The 23,139-nt window shown below is 40.1% G+C and overlaps 1 protein-coding gene across 1 annotated transcript in view; it reads right to left on the reverse strand.

The window, feature by feature from the left end:
* Positions 1 to 2,941: 2,941 nt before the first annotated feature.
* The window catches only part of LOC100768287 (basic proline-rich protein-like), a 53,883-nt gene continuing 33,685 nt past the window's right edge, over positions 2,942 to 23,139 (reverse strand). The window contains exons 17-23 of the mRNA XM_027419630.2: positions 21,791 to 21,904; positions 20,469 to 20,527; positions 19,057 to 19,354; positions 7,285 to 7,398; positions 5,996 to 6,054; positions 4,326 to 4,794; positions 2,942 to 3,173 (exon numbers count right to left, since the gene is read on the reverse strand). Coding sequence (XP_027275431.2) covers positions 3,010 to 3,173; positions 4,326 to 4,794; positions 5,996 to 6,054; positions 7,285 to 7,398; positions 19,057 to 19,354; positions 20,469 to 20,527; positions 21,791 to 21,904 — 1,277 coding nt within the window. The 3' untranslated portion in view covers positions 2,942 to 3,009. The remainder of the gene's footprint in view (positions 3,174 to 4,325; positions 4,795 to 5,995; positions 6,055 to 7,284; positions 7,399 to 19,056; positions 19,355 to 20,468; positions 20,528 to 21,790; positions 21,905 to 23,139) is intronic.

Raw genomic sequence — 23,139 nt, forward strand, 5'->3', positions numbered from 1 at the left:
CTATTAAGGAATGTCTTAAGGTCTAACCTCCCGTTTTAGTATACAGGAGCTCCCAGGAGCTCTGCCAATAATTGTATTGCAGATGTGAGCAAATCTGCTATTGACTAGCATGGCCTCAGTGTAGAAGGCTTCCTAGTTTGCACCTCTATGGGCCTAGGTATTATGAGGACAGCACCTGGGCTGAGAACTCTGTCTACAAGACTAGGAAGTGTTTAGGTGATGCTTAAATTAATAGAATCACTTGATATCAGCTATATACATCATAATAGATGCTTCCCTGCCCTTGGAAGACTATTTAAATAAACTTCTCAATAAACCGTGGCTTCTTGGCATCAGCTGGGAGCCCTCCTGAGATGATAAGGTGTTTCCTGTCTCATCATTAGCGCTGTTGGGTAATTCAATTACACTAGTCCACACACACCCACTCAGAATCAAACCCTGGACTGTATGGCTGGCTCTGTTCACAGTCCTGAAGGCAGCTGACCAAAACAAAGAATACAAATGTTTCAATATAAAACTTAATTGTAGATAAATACCAAAATCGTAAGTTCTTTCTTTATGGAAACAAAACACTGATACATTTTCTTAATCAAGTAATAAAATGGGAATTAAGAGGTAGAAGTTCATGTTGTAAAACTCTAGAATAAGAACAGGGGAAACTGCATTCAATGAAAAGCTTGTCTTTCTGTGTAGAGCAGAAACAACTCCTGACCACTGTTCCCAATGACACTCGGGAAACATTCCAGTCACAATCACACTGCTGTGCTAGAGAATGTTACTTACCCATGTTATTCTTTTGTTTAAATTAGAAAGAAAAAAGAGTGCAAGATGAGACACAAGATGAGATATGAGACTATTAGACATATTAACCAGTTTATTATAGGTCCAGCAAAGTAGAGAGACTAAGCAAGAAGAGGAACAGGGTTAATGGCTGACTGCCATGGCCCATCACCATAGAGAGGCAGAGAGAGTGTAGATAGGAGAAGAGAAGAGAGAAAAGCAAGAGAAGAGCAGAGAGGAGAAGAGTAGAGAGTAGAGAGAGTTTAATAGGTAGGGGTCTGTGTTTTAAAGGGGTCCTCTACACCTGTGTGTAGACTTAGTTCCTATGGAACCCTTGGCTGACCAGGGTACTGCCTGAGTGGATTCTGCCAGGTAACAGGGCAGGCCAACATAATGCCTGAACCTTTCAAACCAGTCCCTTGACACCTAAGGAAAACCCAACTGAACAGGTTAAAACCAATGGCTGAATACATCAACAGGAAATCCATTGGATGGGTCTCACTCTCTCCATTCCTATCAATGTGCAAGACCAAGAACAGGAACACCAGTCTGAAGACACTTGAACTCCCTACCTCAGAAACAGGGGCCTCTTGTTGGTTATTCTCTTAACACAGCCCACAGAACACAATCAACATCTTCCAGTTAAGAATAAAATGAGAGGTGTGGTGTTGCACACTCTTAATCCCAGCACTCTATGAGCAGAAACAGGAATGTCTCCAAAATCAAAGTCAGCCTAGTCAACACAGCATGTCCCAGGACAATCAGGGCTACACACCAAAACCTGTGTCTCAGAAAGAAACAAAATCAATAAATAGATGAACAGAGTGAGAGAAAGAGAAATTATGTTAGAAAGCCAGTCAGTAGGACTGGCAGGATACAGAGGAAAGTGCTCACTGTGTGATGCTGAGAACCTGAGCTGTCTCCAGAACCTACTGTAGAAAGATAATCTCCCAGCTGTCCTCTGATCACCATACACCCTGTACAAGAGTGGGCTTGTGTGTGCCTGCTGTTTCATGCTCTATCTCACTCCTCTCTCTCTCTGAACTGTTAAAAGAGAGTTATTCAGTGAACAAAGTTCAATAAAATTCTGAAATTCCTCATTAGACAATGTCCCTGCTTTCTTTACAATTTTAATCCATATTTAAGATTTAAAGTTCATAACTTTATTTTGGGTCATTCATATCTAACTCCAGAGTAGGATACACATCTTGTAAGATAATCAAATCAGAAAAACCACAATGCATTACCTTTTTCTATAATTTACATATGCAAATGATTTATCTACATGCTCGCCTGTGCACTACACATATGCCTGTGCATTAATCCATTCCTGCTGCACCACATGCAAACCTTGCACACTACATGCATCCCTGGTGTTCTGCATGCATGTCTGTGCACTACATGTATGTATACTGTGCACTACATGCATGTGTGTGCTCTACAAGCATTCCTGGTACACTTGGAGGTTGAAGAGGACACTGGATTCTCCAGATCTGGAACTGCCATGTGGATGCTGGGAACCAAGCCCAATCCTCAGTTCCGAATGAGCACCCAGTCTTAACCACTGAGCCACCATCTCTCCAGCACCAGACACTTCCCTTTTGAACCACTGAATTATTGGTACTGGTAAAAAGACTAAATTATGGAGCTATGCTTATGTGAAACTGGCTTGTTTTATAATTATCAATGACAAGACTGTAATTCAATTAAAATTTATTTCATAAACATACTTTCTTTTCCATTTGACTACAACCATGGTGAACACATTCCTGTTATAAACACATAGCCTATAGAGTTTAAGATACCCCTACTAACTAGGCATGGTTGGCACAAGCTTTAATGCCAGCACTCAAGAGGTAGAGGCCAGCAGATCTCTGTGAATTCGAGGCCAGTGTGATCTACTGAGTGACTTCCAGGACAGTCTCAAAAACTACAGAGAAACCCTGTCTTAAAAAAACATGAAACAAAAACAAAAAAAAAAAAAGGATTTCCCCCAACTATAAGATTATGTATAAAACAACCGTAATGGTGGATGAGGTAATCGAAGTAAAATATACTATCCAGAATGAAATAAAAGAGAAATAATTTACTCATAAGATTCATAGTTAAATAATCTTTATTTATAAAATGCTATTCCATTAAGCTTTGATTTGAGCAACAATATAATCACATAAGTAATAGCAATTACTTAAAGAGAAAATGAGAAGAAATGACCCCCCGAGGAAACTGTCAGGTCTCCTGTGTTTCCAGACATGCAGGTACAGGTTGTTTGGAAGGCAGAATCAATTGTGGAGGCAGCTCATTTCTACTTTCAGCATGTGGGGGTGGGGGAACAAACCCAGCTCTTGGGGGAAAGAAAGGTGGAAAGCCCCTTGATTCGAACACATTTCTCCCTGTCCAAAGAGATGGATAAAGGAGAGTGGAGTTAAAAACCTGTACAGCACACTTGTTGAAACACTAGCTCCAGCCCCTATTCTGATGTCCAAACACTCACAACACAATATTTGATCTCCCAAAGGAAACTTGACATTGAAATTGTACTTCTTAACTACATAGGAATAGTAAGAACATCACCTTCGGTTTCAGCTGTTTTTGTCCTACTTGGCAGGTACCCCTGATCCCAATACATTCAAGACTTACTGTAAAATAGCTATTCAGTGGAGCAAAATTTTCAACTTAATATTCAGATCAGTGATCCTGACCTGCTATTCTACTGAAAATACTTCCTGTAATGTCTCGGACAACCTTAAAACTTCCCAAACAAAACTCATTTCACTTGTCTAGAAGTTTAAGAGTAGAGGTGAGGGAAGAGAGCAGACACCTAGGTCAACTAAGAGGGGTCTTGTCTAGTAACTGACAACATGATTTACTGTGCAGAAACTTGTGATTCCAAGGGATAAACTATGCAGTGAAAGCAACAAATTACTTTTATTTTAAAATGTAAGGGTATGAAAGAACCTCAATAAATTTAACAAATACCTAAATATGATCTTACATTTTAAATATGATCATGTGGAAACTACTGTTTAAGAGAAATACTTTAAGACACTATAGTCAGTAATCTTTAAGACAAAAATAGAAGCAATTACTTTAAATAATAGCCACAATACAATTTTATGAAATGAAATACACATAATTTTAATCTTAAAAATGCTTGTAGCTGAGCATTGGTGGCACATACCTTCAAACCCAGCTCTTGGGAATCAGAGTCAGATAGATCTCTGCGAGTTCAAGGCTAGCCTGGTCTACAGAATAAGAGTTCCAGGACAGGCAACAAATTTGTTTTGTTTAATTTTCTCAAGGCAGGAAAGATTGTATACAAAAAAAATCATGTTTGTAAATTTACTTAATTTCTGACCTATACAGTACTGTTAAAATTCAAAAGTAACTAAACATTGGCTTCCTTTATGCTGGACTGTAACCTGTGAGCATATAAACTCTTTCATCCTCAGGGTGGTTCTGACCAGTGTCTAAAACAGCAATAAGAAAAGCACAGAAAATGTTGACAAATCCATGGGCTTTAAAAAAAAAAAAAAAAAGCCTACCTGGGTATGGCAGGAAAGGTGGCCCAGCGAAGTCCCTCTGAGAAAAATAATCTGGAGGACGAGCAGGTGGGAAGGGTGGGCCAGCGAAGTCCCTCTGAAGAAAATAATCTGGAGGACGAGCAGGTGGGAAGGGTGGGCCAGCGAAGTCCCTCTGAAGAAAATAATCTGGAGGACGAGCAGGTGGGAAGGGTGGGCCAGCGAAGTCCCTCTGAAGAAAATAATCTGGAGGGCCTGCAGGTGGGAAGGGTGGGCCATCGAAGTCCCTTGATGTAAAATAACCTGGAGGCCCTGCATGCATGTTTCCTGGAGGAGGTGGTGGAAATGGGGGTGGCCTACTCATAAAGGGGCTTCTTGCATCCCCTGCAAAGAGAGGGCCTCTGGGGCCTCTATCCTGGGGAACCGATGAAGGGATGAAGCCAGGGCCAGCTGCATCAAATTCAGGAGGAGGAGTGTTGGGCTCAGTTGACTTCTGTAAGAGAGTGACAATCAGCAGTCAGTAAAGCTACTTGATGACCAGCACCTTTCCTGGGAGCGTCAGGCATAGAAGAAAGCAGTCCATGACATTACACAAGGCCTGGGAACAGGCTCAGTTTCCACACCAGTGTAGGAGCAGATAATGTGCTATCCTAAGTATTTTTACTAACACAGCAGAAACTTTAAGCATGGTAGTAATAGTCTACCTGGCTCTCCCTAAATCACAATTACAGTTCAGGCACATCAAAGCAGACACTTTAAAAAATGCCTATACACCAGCATCTGGGGGCACATGCCTTTAATGGAGAATTTGAGAGTCAGAGGAAGGTGGATCTCTGTCAGTTTGAGGGCAGCCTGTCAATACAGTGAGTTTCAGGGCTGGCTACGAGCTCATGGGAAACCTATCCTCAAATGGAAACAAAAAGATAAATACTTGTGTCAAACAAACACATACACAAACACACACACACACACACACAGAGAGAAAGAGAGAGAGAGAGAGAGAGAGAGAGAGAGAACGAAAGTGGTTAAGACATTGATATTTTCAAAATGATCAAAATAAATGCTATATTTTAAGCCTAAAATACATTTTAATATCCAAATAAGATTTCAAGGAAGAAAATCTGAAACAGTGTATAACTAGTGTAAAAGCTATAAAGTTCATCTAAAAGTTGTTCTTATTTAAGTTTTTTTATTTGCTTTTTATTTGACATGTATGGGTGTTTAGCCTGTATGTATATCTGCATACTATATACATTCAGTGTTCTTAAAGGATACAATAGAGCTTCAGATACATTAACCAGGAGGTAAGAAGGGTTGTGAGCTACAACTCCAGTGCTGGAAATAAAACACATGGCGTCTGGGAGAGCAGCCAGTGCTCTTAACCTGGAAGCCATTTTCGAGCCTATTTGGTTGGTGGAGCCAAGATCTGCTTATATAGCCCACACTGAGTTTGGATTTACAATCCTTCTGCCTCAACTTGCCAAAATGCTAGGATTACATGCACCATCAAAACCTGCATGTGATCTGTACTATTTCACAGAAGGTCACAAGCCAACAATGACAGTGTTAATGCTCAATAGAAGTGTACAATATAAATCACTTATTATCACATAGTAGAAGAGCTCTAGGCTTCTTCTAATAAAACCAAGTAACTAGTTGTGATACATGGGTAGAATTCAATTTCTAATACTTACTCCAGGGTCACTTTTTCTGTTATTCTTCGTGGAAGTCATTTCTGGGGATAATGGCTCATCTAGAAAGAAAAATTAAACCGGGAAAAATTAATGAGTTCTCTTTATTCCCAGACTGTTTCCTGATCCAAATGACACTGACATGTCCACTAGCCTAACTGCAACAGGGAACAACTAGACATGCATACACTAGTATTCCATATTAGGGCCCCCAAAGGAGCCTGAGACCTGTGAAAATTCAGTAGAACAGACATTCTGTCGCAGTGTGCTGATGACCTTCCAGCTGCATCCTAGTCTATCTTTTTGGGGCAGCCCAGTAGAAAATCTCAGAATGCTTCAGGTACTTCCTGTCTTTTCTGTGTGTCCTCCTTTCCCTCAGTACATAATATATGCTTGTAGAAAAGTACTCTTATAGATAACAAATACACAATGAAAATTTAAATTTCAGGATTTTATTCTTTCTCTGTATTACTTGCTTTAATTCCTACAGTAGATAACACGTATTTCCCAGCTTCAGTGGTTAGTGAGTGAAAGTTGAAGAGTTCCTGACAGATTCAATCTACTAAATATGATGATTAAATATGATAACTAATTAAGAACAAGAACTCAAATTATTTTACTGGTATTATTTTACTGGTTCCTTACATGGCCATTGACAATAGGCAGCCTAATATCCTTGACTGGTAAACAGAATATATGTAAATGGATTAAAAACAATGGGAAGTTAGCTATGGAACAGAGTAAATTTTGTATTATAGCAAGATACAGTCAACCCTTACTCTGGTCCCAAAACTAACCTTCACCATATATATTAGATGACATGCCTGAAATATGAGACAACAAGAAAGGTCTGGAGAGATGGTTCAGTGCTTAGGAGTACTGGCTGCTCTTCCACAGGACCTATGCTTAATTCTTCACAACCACACAGCAGCTCACAACCAACTGCAACTCTACTTCCAAGGGTTCTGATGCCCTGTTCTGTCTTTCTTAGGTATCAAGCATGCATGGGACACACAGAAATAAAAACCATACACATAGCATAAAAACATACAAAATTGTTTTGAAAAATTCAATGAGAAACACAATCACAGGAAATATAAAAGAAGATTTGGCCTTAAGAGCAATTGGGGATAGTAATTATATTAGCCATTGGTTCAATTCCCAGTCCTCTAGACTATCACAAGAATTTAATCTGGATGCATGCATGCTTACACACACACACACACACACACACACAGAGAGAGAGAGAGAGAGAGAGAGAGAGAGAGAGAGAGAGAGAGAGCATCTCTTACCCACTTCAAGTAAAGGAGGCATATACTTTCTGGGTTGTTCTCGTCCACGGAGTCTACCAGACTTAGAATGATGTCTAGATTGCCTTTTTAGAGCAGCATCAGAATATGGTTGGCCTAGAACAAATTTTTAGAATATCTTCATGAGGATAAAAATAAGTCTAGTTTACTTGTGCTTATCCTGACTTAGACATTTCCTGTGCACCCAGAATTAAAAACAAAAAGCTGTCACCTGCTATTGTTGGCACTAGTCAGCCATTTCCTTTCCTTTGTATTCAAGAAGCATATTTCAACACAGTTACAGCATATATGTAATTCTACACATGAAATGCTGAAACAATATAACTAAAAATATGTGAAAGCAGAATTCAGTTAAATTCAGTTCACCTTCAATTTCATAATAGTACCCCAAGAGAACAACATCAACATGCCAAAAACAAATTGCTGAGAAGGAGATGCAAAGCAAGAAGGAAAAACAGAGAAAGAAATTCTGCTCATCAGTTACATTGGTCATCTCAGCTGGCAGTAATCCAGAACTGTCTTCAGTTTGACAATTTTCCCTACCTTCAGAATTTTGGGGTGTTATTCCAAACTGAAGGAAGGATCTGACTTAAGGGATGAGGAGTCACAGCTCAGATGAAGGACATCTTCACATACACAGGTTTATACTTAAACATGGGATTGCTTAAACCTAAGGATGGAGTAGGGAAACTGCAAGCTTAACTCATCCTTAATCAGATCTCAAGAAACCACATTAGTATTTTGCTTCTAATGTTCATCAAAATTTCTGAAACTCAGAGTTTACTCTTTCACAAAATGCACATATTTTTCCCAGTACTGAAAAAAGAGTAGACCCTTCCTTAGAGGCAGGGTGTATCTTGCAGCAGATACTAAGCAGTAAGTTGTTCTCAGTATCTTCCATGCTCTCAGAGTTTCATGGTCATAGAAGAGGTGAGGGCAGAGAGCAGACGCAGACACCTAGGACAACTACGAGGGGTCTTGTCTAGTAACTGACAGCATGATTTACTGTGCCGAAACTTGTGATTCCAAGGGGTAAACTATGCAGTGAAAACAACAAATTACTATTATTTTAAAATGTAAGGGTATGAAAGAATCTCAATGAATTCAACAAATACCTAAATATGATCTTATATTTTTAATATGATCATGTGTGAACTACTCTTTATGAGAAATACTTTTAAGACACTTTAGTCAGTAAACTTTACGACAAAAATATAAGCAATTATTTTAAATAATAGCCACATACAATTCTATGAAATTAAATGCACATAATTTTAATCTTAAAAATGCTTGTAGCTGGTCTTTCCTAGCCATCCACCATGGTGGGTGGATGAAAGACCGGAGCTAACATGGGGTTAGCTCATTAAACATCTATAATAAAGCCTCCTGCAGTTTGCATCAAGCTTTTGACTCTGCCTGGTGACTGGGGTAACCGAGTTCCTGGGCTGAGATCCTGGGAGCCTGATCTCCCGGGGGTCTTTCATTTGGGGGCTCGTCCTGGATTTGCGACCACCTCTCACCTGAGTGAATCCGATGTTGGAGGTAAGGTGGATAGAGCTCGCAACTTACATGTTCAATGTTATGTCCATGTTTGATAATGTGTCTTGTTATGTCTCTTGACTTGGAGTTTGTGCCTGCGTAGGACTTGTATTTGGTAATTTGGACCACAGGGTGAGACAGACTTGTCCTGAGACCCTGGGTCCTGCCCTGGATGAAAGTCCAAGGGTCGTCTGATTTGGACCATAGGGAAAGCAGATGTTCCCCAGAGGCAGACGTGCCCTGGACCCCTTGGTCCCACCCTAGATGAAAGTCTGAGGGTCATCTGGGAAAGGGAAGGATACGAAGTGTCGATTCTCCAAGGGGCAACTGGACCCCTCAATCGGCTTCCCTCCTGCTCTGTAATTTTGGTTTGGCGCCATGTCTGTAATTTGGTCTGCCGAGCGGTTTGTCCTGTCTGTTGTGTCTGTCCTTCTGTTTTTGCTGTTGTGTCTGTCTCTGCTCTCCCCATGGTTTAACAACTAACCACCCCCTTTCAATGATTCATGTGGCGCCACACTAGGTAACTTTCTTTTCCAGTCTTTGTTTCTGTACGGTTTCTGTAAAGCCTGGAGGGTTGGAATGGGCTGGGTGACTGGGCAGTTGAGTAGGTTTGTTATCTGTGTTGTCTGATATCTTGCAGTCCACACCCTCCCCACCTGCTTTTCGGTGTAGTGTCACTTTTGTGTTTTCAGGTCTGCTGTTTCTGTTAATTTTGTTCAAGTTTCACATTTGTGCTGTGTGTTTGATAAGCATCTCTTTCTATCCTTACTGCCCATGCATGTGGCATGCGTAGGTCAGGGGTCTTTTCTTGCTGCCCTGAGCACGTGGTACAGGACAGGAGTTCCTCTGCCATGTGCCATGGTTAGAGTGTGCTGCAGTGGAGTCCCCTGCTACTCTGAACTCCAACCACTGCTGCGGCCCTCACAGCTGAGCCTAGCAGGTGCAGGTGAGTCTGTCTTTCCATCCTCACCTGCCTGTCTGTGAGCCATGCAAAGTGGGGCTCTCTCTACCCCAACTGCCATCCTGCGAGGGCCCTGGCTTGTAGCAGGAGTTTCCCTGCCCTGGCCACATGGCTGTAAGGCCACCATTTGCCTGGCTGCCTGGTCTAGTCTATGCTCCACACACGTGGCATGAAGGGAGACGGTCTGGGATTACCAGCACACACACCCCAGGTCTCTGCCCTGAGCACATGGAGCTGGGGCGGGTGAACCATCTGGTCTGATCTGGACGTTCTTAAGAAACGGCCTTAACGTTATTAAAAACTATAAAAAGGACTTTGATAAGAAGTTTTATGTTGACTGAAAAATGAGAGAAAATGTAGGAGACTAAAGTAATAAAGGAGGAAAAGGAAAGAGAAATTTGTCTAAGAATGTCTAAGGAAATCAGAGGAATAAACTGAAGGTATATAGAAAGTTATAGAGGGTCAAAGCAAGTCATAGAAGGTCAGAGGAAAGTTGTCAAAGGTCAGAGAAAAGGTTGTTAAAAGTCAGAGAAAAACGTAAATGGTTTGCTATGGTTTCTCATGCCTACAAATAGTAAATTTTAAAAATTGGTAATATAAGATAAAATTTTAACCACATTAAATTAATTCTGATTTAAAAGTTCTGTTTATTTCTCAATCAATTTATGTATGCTTGTTTTAAAATATTCTATCTGTTTCCTGGCATAGCCTAAGTTCTGTTACAAGCATAGAGCTAAAACAAATGATGCAGGTTACCACCATTTTGTAGCCAGCCGCAATGCAAGCTGGTCACATGGCTGACTGGTAGCCATTTTGCTGAAGTTGAAAAAAAGATACTTAAACCCCCATCTTGACTAAGATGACCACATGGAAATTAGGAGGTACCATCTTAAGAAGTTTTTCAATTAAAACTTAAAATGTTGATGCGTCTATATATTACAGAAAGACATTAAGGGAATTTAAATTTCTTTTAAAACCAGTTTTTGAAATGTTTATGTTTTTTTAAATGTTTTTATTAATGTTTGTACTTAAAGAGCTTCAATTTAGAATCATTTTTTAAGCAAACCTGATAATGTAAAGTTCTTGTTTTATGAAAGCTGCTAATCTATTATAAGATGTTCCAGTTTATGTTTTCAGAAGTTAAGTTTAGGGCGTTGGTGGCACACACCTTTAATCTCAGCACTCCAGAGGCAGAGGCAGGTGGATCTTTGTGAGTTCAGGGACAGCCTGGTCTCCAGAGCAGTTCCAGGACAGGCTCCAAAGCCACAGAGAAACCCTGTCTCAGAAAGAAGCTAAGTTTAAGCAAGCAGCTAAAATGTGTACATGTAGCTACTCTTTAAGGAATATAAGGTAACTATGCAGTTTTAAATTCAGCTGTGCTAAGTTTCAAATATTTTTCTAAATTAAAACCAGTTACACTCAAACTGAAAATTACAGAAATAAGACCTTACCTAGCTACATGTATGATTAATGTGTGCTTAAGGCAAGTAACTAAAACAGACAGACAGACCTCTAATGCTTCAGAGAACTGAAGAATATGGCATTTAAAATGTTATCTTAAAAGTTTATAATATCAGACAGACTGCCAGATCCTGACAGTGACCCAAAGTCTCCAAAGAAGATTATGAGGCACCCCAGTTCCTGCACCTGGACCAGTGAGTGAGATGCTCAGATGTGATACTTGCTGCCTGCCAGGTCCTGGCCAAGACTGTGGACAAAGCTGCTGGACACTGGAAAATTGATTGCACCCCCTTTGCCTAGACAAAACAAGGTCAGTCTTTTCCATGTTCCTCTTCCATAGAGAGGAAAAAAAAACTCTCACTTTATAGGCCTGGCGAAGATTGCTGTTTTTTTGAGACATCTACCTCCAACGCTAATGGAGAGACTTGGGAATGGCTAACTGTATATGGACTGGCTTCTAACTGGCTTCTGTCACTTTTTAATAGATTCAGAAACTGTATAAAATATATCCTTCTCAGATCTCTGAAATATTAATGGTTGTCAGCTGGATAGCATCAGGCAGTCAGATCCACTATAGACTATAGAAAGCATGTTAGCTGATAAAGTAGTGACTACCTACTGTTCAGGCACAAGCTCAAGGTTTTAGGTTTATTCTGGTTGTCATCTAAGTATAAACTTAAAGGCCTTTTCATCAGGCCAAAGTGACCTCTGTCCAATCCATACCTGGCTGTCTGGACAGAAGAAAAATGTACATGTTTCTAGCCCAAATCTGTAGTTTTTGCTAGGACCCAAAATTATAAATATGTTGTAGGGGAAGCTGTAGCCATGCCTACTTAGGGGCTGTCTAAATGTGCGTCTGACCACACCTGCAAGGGCGTGGTCATGGTGACGTAGAGTGAGAGATTCAGGTGGCTGGGCACTTTCGGTTTTACTTTTGGCTTGCTATACAGACTGCTGCCATGCCAGCTGGCTAGGTCGCTCTGTAAGTAAGGCTTTTCCCTATTAAATCCCCTTGTATTTCTACCTGACTCCATATTGGTAATTTCCCACTTTATCTGGTTGTCAGGAGTGGGATATTGGAAACCGAGGCTCCATTTGGGACAGCCTGTGGGTTCCACCGGGCTGGCGGCCTATGCCGGGAAAGCGCCCTCTCTCCACAGGTGCTCCCAGCTCACAGCCGACCCACTTCCCCACACAAGCCCATTCCTGCTGCAACTGAGCCTCTCTGAACTGTCTGCCCAGCTGGGAGACAGTTTCTACCTGCGTCCATGGGACCGGCTTGGACTGGAGCCTACCCTTGCCCAGAGGCCTCTGCCTAGAGCCGAGTAGGCCTCGGCTAACAGCAGTGGCTTCCCCACAGCGGTAAAGCCACATCTCTTTCAGTTGTTGTGGCCGCAAGGCCTTATACTCTCTAAGATAAGCGCAGCCACTTTGTGACCTCTCTCCTCTGATGCCACCTACTGCTGCCAAACGCCGCACTGAGTAACTGAACACCCGCACCACCTGCTGGTCAAAGATAGTTACTACATCTGGAGTAGAAATCAGGTAAAATTATGGCGGAATATTTATCACTTGCCTAAATTGTTAAGGGTTTTGCTTATTACGTGAATTCAATGCTTGAGGAGGATGTTAATCTGCCAATTACCAGCCTATAAGCTGTAATGGCAGTTAGCTTGCTGGTACAAATCATATTACTAGCCAGAGGACTCAGGAACAGTGATAAGGATAACCTCACCACCTACTTACAAGAAATAACAGCTTTACGCAATAAGGTTTTGGAGAACAGATAGGTCAGACTACAATTGTGCAGCAAGTGAAACAGAAATTGGATGATAAGCTTGGCTCTCTGTCCAATACGCTAAAGACAGAGATATCTGTTACCCAAGATGAGATGCAGCGTATTTATGATAAGATAAACACAGAGAGATCTTCCATGTCTGAGGCCTTAGAGGCTAGGCTGTCAGAAGACCGTGAAGAGTTAAAGAATATCTGTAGCCAGCTAGAAACTCAGATAGGCACTGTTACCCAGAAACTAGATGCAAATGTGCAAAATACCCAGGATAGGGTTGAAGAATTGGACAATGCCATTCAATCAATTATTAAAGCATCTAAGGTAGCAGATCACAAATTTGAGTCTAGATTTGGAATGTTTGGAAGATAATTTACAGTACAGGGCTGACAGATTACATAGGTCCAAACGGTCGATTGCTGAGGACTCAAAATCAGCAAATCATGACCTCGAATCTAGACTCCAATACTTAGAAGGCAGTTTCCATACCATCCAGATGCTGCCTAAAGATGATCTTATTAAAGACCTAGAAAAACGTGAGAGGAGCAGTTAGAGCAATTTACAGATTCACTAACGTGCTTGGAATCTTTTATGATTAAGGAGATTGAAACTTTTCATAAGGATATCATTGCTAGGCTTAAAGATCATTGGGATGTCTCAGAGGCAGAATCACTCCAATCCACCTACTCCACCCAGGTATCATGACTATTCTTCTAAGGTTGTTACTCATACACCATTAGTGTACCCAGCTACCATGGTAGAAAAGCCAGCTTCTAAGAAACAACCTCAGGGACAGATGGCTTATGAATGGCAACCTATACAGCTGAAGGATCTTAAGAATATTAAAGAATCAGTTATCTCATATGGTCTCCATAGCCCATACATAAAACAGCTATTACATTCATGGGCAACCTTTAACAGGGTGACACCCACAGATTGGGAACAATCTGTACTTGAGAATTCATGCCAAATCCAGTGGAGGGCATTGTTCAGGGAAGAGGTGAAGCTCCTTAAGCGTCAAGGTATAAAGGAAGATTTTTGAAGCCCCCCTACATAAGATTCTTGGTCAGGGTATTTATGCTGATCCACAGGTTCAGGCTGAATATGATGACGATATACTGCTCTATGCAGGAAAGCAGCATAAAATGCCTGGGATAAGGTTTGTGAGCCAGGAGAACACCTAGAAGCTTATACCAGAATAGAACAGGGACCTACAGAACAGTTCCAGAACTTCTTACAAAGGTTAACTAGGGCAGTAGAATTACAGGTAACAGATCCAGAAAGAAGACAATCAATTATATATCCAATAGCTTATGAAAATGCAAACCCAATATGCAAAAGAATACTTTTGCCTTTAAAGATCAGATCAGCTCCACGAGAAGAATGGGTTTTGTATGCAACCAACATTGACTATCATGTGCAAGACACTGGAGCTTGGGTAGGAGAAGCCATTTCGAAAGGTTTAAAAAGGCAACAGGAAATTGAAAGTTCTAGAGGTGAGGATGCAAGGGCTTGGGAAGGAGAAGTACTTTACAGAGATCAACTTTGGTACCAAGAGGCTAGAGGTTACTAATACTATGAACCAGAACCTTGGATAGGAAGAGCCTTCCCCAGGAGACCACGAAGGCACCCGGAACCTAGATGTTTCAGCTGTAGTAGAATGGGATATACTAAGAGAAAATGTAGACGAATGAATTCTAACAATGCCTCATATGGAATGCCACTGCCTTCTGGATTATGTAGAAGATGTAGAATGCTGACAGACCTGAGAGCCATAATGTAATTCAACCAATGGGCTCTCTGCAACCTGGAATGCCATTGCCTTCCTTAATACCTAAAGGATGGCCTTGATCTGAAAGACTGTTTTTTCACAATACTGTTACAGGAAAATGAAAATTTGCATTTACTGTAGCAACTCTTAATAATTCACAGCCAGTTGGGAGATATCAGTGGAGGGGTTTGCAACAAGGAATGCTAAATAGTCCTACTTTGTGTCAGAACTTTGTACAACAACCTACAAATAATTTGTAAGAAATTTTCACAATCTCTTGTTTATCATTACATGGAAGACATTCTTTTATCAGATTCTAATAAGGAAACTTGGAACATATGTTTGAAATGGTGAAGGAAGCTCTGCCTCGTTGGGGGTTACAGATTGCCCCAGAAAAGATACAAAGATAAGATTCTATTAACTATTTAGGTTACAAGATAGACTTACAAAGAATCAGACCTCAAAAGGTACAAATTAGAAGGAATCATTATCAAACTCTTAATTCTCTTCAGAAATTGTTAGGGGAAATTTCTCAATTACAGACAATTATTGGTGTAGAAGGACATGACTTAAAGCATTTAAAAATGGCCCTTAAAGGTGATAAGGACCTAAACAGCCCTAGAATATTATCTGCTGAGGCAGAAAAAGAGTTACAGTGGGTAGAAAACAGAATATTGGATGCACATGTAGATCGGATAAACCTTAATTTAGACTGTATTCTGGTTATCTTGCCATCCAGAGAATACCCTTCTGGGATTCTGATGCAGAGGGAAGACACTATATTGGAGTGGATATTTCTGCCACAAAAACAGCATAAAAAGTTAAAGACATATAGAAAAGATTTATGATTTGATTTTAAAGGGAAAATTAAGCCTTCGTCAACTGACTGGAAAAGATCCAGCAGAAATTATAGTTCCTTTAACTAATGAGGAAATTTCCTCCTTGTGGAAGGATAATAAATATTGGCAAATAGCTCTTACTGACTTTTTGGGAACAATTAGAAACAATTATCCCAAAACTGACAGAACTAATTTAATAAAAAAAAAAAGAGAGACAGTCTAGATTCTTCCACATATTGTAAGACAAACTCCCGTTTCTGGAGTTCTTACCTTCTACACTGATGCCAACAAATCAGGTAAGGCTGGTTATAAAGCAGGTGAGGTAAGTAAAGTAGTTCAAAGTCTATATACATCTGTACAGAAGGCAGACTTATATGCAATTCTCATGGTACTTATGGATTTTACAGAACCTCTTAATATAGTTACTGATTCTCAATATGCAGAGAGAGTTGTATTACATATTGAGACTACAAAATTTGTTCCTGATAATACAGAATTAACCTCATTGTTTTTACAATTACAGGAAACAATCAGAAACAGAAGTAATCCTATATACATTACACATATCAGATCCCATACTGGTCTGCCAGGCCCACTAGCACAAGGCAATGATGAGATTGATTGTTTATTAATTGGAAGTGTGCTAGAAGCCTCAGAATTTCATAAGAAACACCATGTAAATAGCAAAGGTTTGAAAAAGGACTTTTCCATCACTTGGCAACAAGCCAAGGAGATAGTGAAAAACTGTCCTACTTGTTCCTTTTATAATTAAACTCCATTGCCAGTAGGTTGTAATCCTAAGGGCATTCAGAGAAATGAGGTTTGGCAGATGAATGTCTTTCACTTTGCAGAGTTTGGAAATTTGAAATATGTGCATCATACTATAGACACATTCTCAGGGTTCCAATGGGCTACTGCTCTTAACTCTAAAAAAGCTGATTCTGTTATTACACACCTGCTAGAGGTGATGGCATTTATGGGTATATCTGCACAAATAAAAACTGACAATGCTCCAGCATATGTCTCTACAAAATTGGAACAATTTTTCAAATATTATAACATAAAGCATGTTACTGGTATACCACACAATCCTACAGGACAAGCAATGGTTGAGAGATCTAATAGAACACTTATGAGGAGATGCTCAACAAACAAGCTTGGAAGACTAAACCCCCCTAACATAGGTTGCATAATGCTTTATTAACACTAAACTTTCTTAATGCCAATGAGAAAGGACAAACAGCTACAGAAAGACACTGGACTACGAAAAAAACTGCTGAACTGAATCAGACGGTTTATTTCAAAGATGTACTAACCTCTGTATGGAAACCAGGACATGTGTTATGTTGGGGTAGGGGTTTTGCATTGGTTTCTACAGAAGAAGAAAAACTTTGAATACCACCAAAGTTGATCAAGATTCGAGTTGAAAAGGAAAAACCTCTCAACGAGGACAAATGACAGGTATTCTACTAAGGTATATCTCATAAACTAAATAGAAACCCCCCCAAAGCAAAGGGAATATTTTGCTTTTATCTTCACAGGAAAACTCATCTCCAGAAGGCAAAGGACACTGCTTGGGTAGATACTTAAGAAGAAAAGGTAGCTATAACCATCAAACAAAAGGAATGTGCCATATGGTAAACTTTACAGCTATCACTCGGAGAACTCTATTTCTCTTTATTTCCTAGTCCCTATTCAATTAAACCAATGCTGGATTTCAAGGAGGATTTGGCTTTCCTCATCTAAATTCCAAGCACATTATTTAACTAAACTTTGGAGTTTCTGTATTGTATCAAGAAGCCAATTGATGTAATACAAAATAAAAGAATTTGGGGACTGTCTTTGTCTTTTCTTGGTTCTTTCTCTCAAGGTGTACACCCTCTCGTAATTGTTATGCTCTCATGATTACATTCTCCAGCATGTGTACATACACAAGCAAACGTTTCTCTGCTGTTTATGTTTGAGTCCCACACAGCCAATGAAGACCTGCCTGACAGCAATCCCTGGACACCCCGGAAAGAAAATGGGCCACACCTCCTCAACTGCACTGGATCCAACTTGCTCCATTTCAACTGACACTCCTGCCAGAGCTTCAGGTACTGACTTCAATCAAGTTGAGGATTTTAAGCGAGATCTTCAATCAAGCAAATCCCATCTAACATGGACTGGATACAATTCATTCAAGACTTTTACTATACTAACATTTTCTTCCTACAGGACCCACAAGGATGTTATCGTCCCATTTTAGCAGGAAGTAACTTGGAGGATGCTATGCCCACTTTTCCCATTGTTGTCACTTAGGATAGTGTATATACCTACTTAGGGATAGCTTCCTATTTTTTATGGTTGGGATTGGAAGGAGGTATTCAGGCTTGGACACCTCTTTCAGATGACTTTAGGGTTTAGTTAAAATAGATAGTTAGGATGTGACATAAGCAGATTGTTGTATCTTCTTATATTTTACATTTATGATTGTTAATTTTGGATACTTTACTCTGTTAAGTTTTAATCCTCTTTTAAAGACTAAAAGGGGAATTGTAGAGGAAGCTGTAGCCATGCCTACTTAGGAGCTGGCTACAGGTGTGCCTGACCATGCTTGTGAGGGCGTGGTCAGGGTGACGTAGAGTGAGACTTTTGGAGGACTGCGTTTTCTCTTTCGGTTTCACTTTTGTACTTGCGGTACAGACTGCTGCCACGCCGGCAGGCTAGGTTGCTCTGTAAGTAAGGCTTTTCCCTATTAAATACCCTTATATTTCTACCTGACTCCATATTGGTATTTCCCACTATAATATGTTCCTGCTGTTTGAACAGATATCTGCTTTTTCTGAACTGTGGGCTTCAGTAAATAAGTTTTAACTTCTGTTCCTAATTTAAACATGTCTTAAACAAGTTTCTGCTTCTGGCAGACATATCTGAGTATATCAGTTGCTGACTACAGGCTGTTCTTAAGTAGACTGCCAGCCCTGGATGTGCTGTCAATGTGAACCAGTCTAGCTGATATGACACCCCTATCTCTGCAACAGAGCCTGCCAACCAGAAGCTCCTGATGGAATCCCCATTGCCTAAATTCCCATTTTTGCTTTTGACTAGCATTTCAGCCTTCTTACATCCCTAATTTCGTCCCAAAGTCAGCAGGAAGCATCATGGGAATGAATACGTCACCCATTTTCCCTGGTTGAAATGCTAAGTCAGAAGTAACTCCATCACATGGGAGATGCCAATATATATCACAACATGATGGGGACAAAGCATTGGCTTTCTTTATGCTAGACTGTAACCTGTAACCCATATAAACCCTTTCCTCCTCAGGTTGGTTCTGGCCAGTGTTTATCACAGCAATAAGAAAAGCACAGATATATGTTGACAAATACATGGGGTTTAAAAAACAGCCTACCTGGGTATGGCAGGAAAGGTGGCCCAGCGAAGTCCCTCTGAGAAAAATAATCTGGAGGACCTGCAGGTGGGAAGGGTGGGCCAGCGAAATCCCTTGATGTAAAATAACCTGGAGGCCCTGCATGCATGTTTCCTGGAGGAGGTGGAGGAAATGGGGGTGGCCTACTCATAACAGGGCTTCTTTCATCCCCTGCAAAGAGAGGGCCTCTGGGGCCTCTATCCTGGGGAAACGGTGGAGAGATGAAGCCATTGCCAGCTGCCTCAAATTCAGGAGGAGGAGTGTTGGGCACAGTTGACTTCTGTAAGAGAGTGACAATCAGCAGTCAGTAAAACTACTTGATGACCAGCACCTTTCCTGGGAGTGTCAGGCATAGAAGAAAGCAGTCCATGACATTACACAAGGCCTGGGAACAGGCTCAGTTTCCACAGCAGTATAGGAGCAGCTTATTTGCTATCCTAAGTATTTTCACTAACTCAGCAGAAAACTTTAAGCATGGTAGTAATAGTCTACCTGGCTCTCCCTAAATCACAATTACAGTTCAGGCACATCAAAACAGACATTTTAAAAAATAGATATATACCATGGTCTGGGGGCACATGCCTTTAATCGACAATTTGGGAGTCAAAGAAAGGTGGATCTCTGTCAGTTTGAGGCCAGCCTGTCAATACAGTGAGTTTCAGGGCTGGCTACAGAACTCATGGGAAATCTATCCCAAAAAGGAAAAAAAAAAAAAGATAAACACTTGTATCAAACACACACATACACCAACACACACAAAATGAAAGTGGTTAAGACATTGATATTTTCAAATTGACTAAAATAAATGCTTTATTTTAAGCCTAAAATACATTTTAATATTCAAATAAGATTTCAAGGAAGAAAATCTGAAACAGTGTATAGCTAGTGTAGAAGCTATAAAGTTTATCTAAAAGTATTATTTAATTTTTTTGTTTTTTATTTGACAGGTGTGGGTGCCTTGCCTGCATGTATATGTGCATACTATATACATCCAGTGTACTTGAAGGATACAATAGTGCTTCAGATACCTTAAGCAGGAGGTGAGAAGGGTTGTGAGCTACAACTCCAGTGCTGGAAATCAAACCCAGGGCGTCTGAGAGAGCAGCCAGTGCTCTTAAACTGGAAGTCATTTTCCAGCCTATTTGGTTGGTGGAGACAAGATCTGCTTATATAGCCCACACTGAGTTTGAATTTACATACCTTCTGCCTCAGCCTGCCAAAAATGCTAGGATCACATGCACCATCGAAAGTTAACAATGACAGTGTTAATGCTCAATAGAAGTGTACAGTATTAATTACTTGATATCACACATTAGAAGAGTTCTAGACTTCTTCTAATAAAACCAAGTAACTAGTTGTGGATACATGGGTAGAATTCAATTTCTAATACTTACTTCAGGGTCACTTTTTCTGTTATTCTTCATGGTTGTCATTTCTGAGGATTCTGGCTCATCTAGACAGAAAAATTGAACCGGGAAAAATTAATGAATTCTCTCTTTATTCCCAGACTGTTTCCAGATCCAAATGACACTGACATGTACACTCATCTAGCTGTGACAGGGAACACTTGACACGAATACACTAGTATTATATATTAGGTCCCCAAGGCGGCATGAGACCTGTGAAAATTTCAGTAGAACAGACATTCTGTTGAAATGTGTTGGTGACCTTTCCAGCTGCCTCCTAGTCCATCTTGCTGGGGCAGCCCAGTTGAAAAACTCAGAATGCAGCATGCACTTCCTATCTTTTCTGTGTGCCCTCCTTTCCCTCAGTGCATAATATGTGCTTGTATGAAAGTACCCTTATAACAAATATACAATGAAAATATAAATTTCAGAAATTTATTCTTTCTTTATGTTACTTGCTTTAATTCCTACAGTAGATAACACATATTTCCCAGCTTCAGTGGTTAGTGAGTGAATGTTGAAGAGTTCCTGACAGATTCAATCTACTAAATATGATGATTAAATATGGTAACTAATTAAGAACAAGAACACAAATTATTTTACTGGTATTTGTTTACATGGCCATTGACGATTGGCAGCCTAATATCCTTGACTGTTAAACAGAATATATGTAAATGGATTAAAGACAATGAGAAGTTATCTATGGAAAACAGCAAAGTTGGTATTATAGCAAGATACAGTCAACCCTTACTCTGGTCCCAAAACTAACCTTCACCACATATATTGGATGACATGCCTGAAATATGAGACAACAAGAAAGGTCTGGAGAGATGGTTCAGTGCTTAGGAGTACTGGCTGCTCTTCCACAGGACCTGTGCTTAATTCTCCACAACCACACAGCATCACAACCAACTGTAACTCTACTTCCACAGGTTCTGATGCCCTGTTCTGTCTTTCTCAGGTATCAGGCATGCATGAGACCCACAGAAATAAATACCATACACATAGCATAAAATCATACAAAATTGTTGTGAAAAATTCAATGAGAAATGCAAACACAGGAAATATAAAAGGAGATTTGGCCCTAAGAGCAATTGGGGATAGTAATTTTATTAGCCATTGTTTCAATTCCCAGTCCTCTAGGGACTGGACACATGCTTACACACGCACTCGCGCGCGCGCACATGCGCGCGCGCACACACACACACACACACACACAGAGAGAGACAGAGAGACAGACAGAGAGACAGACAGAGAGAGACAGAGAGACAGACAGAGACAGACAGACAGAGAGAGAGAGCATCTCTTACCCACTTCAAGCAAAGGAGGCATATACTTTCTGGGTTGTTCTCGTCCACGGAGTCTACCAGACTTAGAATGATGTCTAGATTGCCTTTTTAGAGCAGCATCAGAATATGGTTGGCCTAGAACAAATTTTTAGAATATCTTCATAAGGATAAAAATAAGTCTAGTCTACTTGTGCTTATACTGACTTAGACATTTCCTGTGCACCCAGAATTAAAAACAAAAGCTGTCACCTGTTATTGTTGGCACTAGTCAACCATTTGAGAGAGGGTACATTTCCTTTCCTTTGTATTCAAGAAGCATACTTCAACACAGTTACAGCACATATGTAATTCTACACATGAAATGCTGAAACAATATAACTAAAAATATGTGAAAGAATTCAGTTAAATTCAGTTCACCTTCAAATTCATAATAGTACCCCAAGAGAACAACATCAACATGCCAAAAACAAATTGCTGAGACGAAGATGCAAAGCAAGAAGGAAAAACAGAGAAAGAAATTCTGCTCATCAGTTACATTGGTCATCTCAGCTGGCAGTAATCCAGAACTGTCTTCAGTTTGACAATTTTCCCTACCTTCAGAATTTTGGGGTGTTAGTCTAAACTGAAGGAAGGATCTGACTTAAGGGATGAGGAGTCACAGCTCAGATGAAGGACATCTTCACATACACAGGTTTATACTTAAACATGGGATTGCTTAAACCAAAGGATGGAGTAGGGAAACTGCAAGCTTAACTCATCCTTAATCAGATCTCAAGAAACCACATTAGTATTTTGCTTCTAATGTTCATCAAAATTTCTGAAACTCAGAGTTTACTCTTTCACAAAATGCACATATTTTTCCCAGTACTGAAAAAAACATGTAGACCCTTCATTAGATGCAGGGTGTATCTTCCAGCAATACTAAGCAGTAAGTTGATCTCAATATCTTCCATGCTCTCAGAGATTCATGGTAATAGAAGAGTAGAGGTAAGGGCAGAGAGCAGACACCTAAGATAACTGACAGCATGATTCACTGTGCAGAAACTTGTGATTCCAAGGGGTAAACTATGCAGTGAAAACAACAAATTTCTTTTATTTTAAAATGTAAGGGTTTGGAGGAATAACAATAAGTTCAACAAATACATAAATATGATCTTACATTTTAAATATGATCATGTGGGAACTACTGTTTATGAGAAATACTTTAAGACACTTTAGTCAGTAATCTTTATGACAAAAATAGAAGCAATTACTTTAAATAATAGGCACAATACAATCTATGAAATGAAATACACATAATTTCAATCTTAAAAATACTGGTAGCTGAGCATTGGTGGCACATGCCTTCAATCCCAGCACTTCGGAATCAG

Source organism: Cricetulus griseus, chromosome 5 (assembly GCF_003668045.3).
Source record: "Cricetulus griseus strain 17A/GY chromosome 5, alternate assembly CriGri-PICRH-1.0, whole genome shotgun sequence".
Classification (NCBI taxonomy): Eukaryota; Metazoa; Chordata; class Mammalia; order Rodentia; family Cricetidae; genus Cricetulus; species Cricetulus griseus.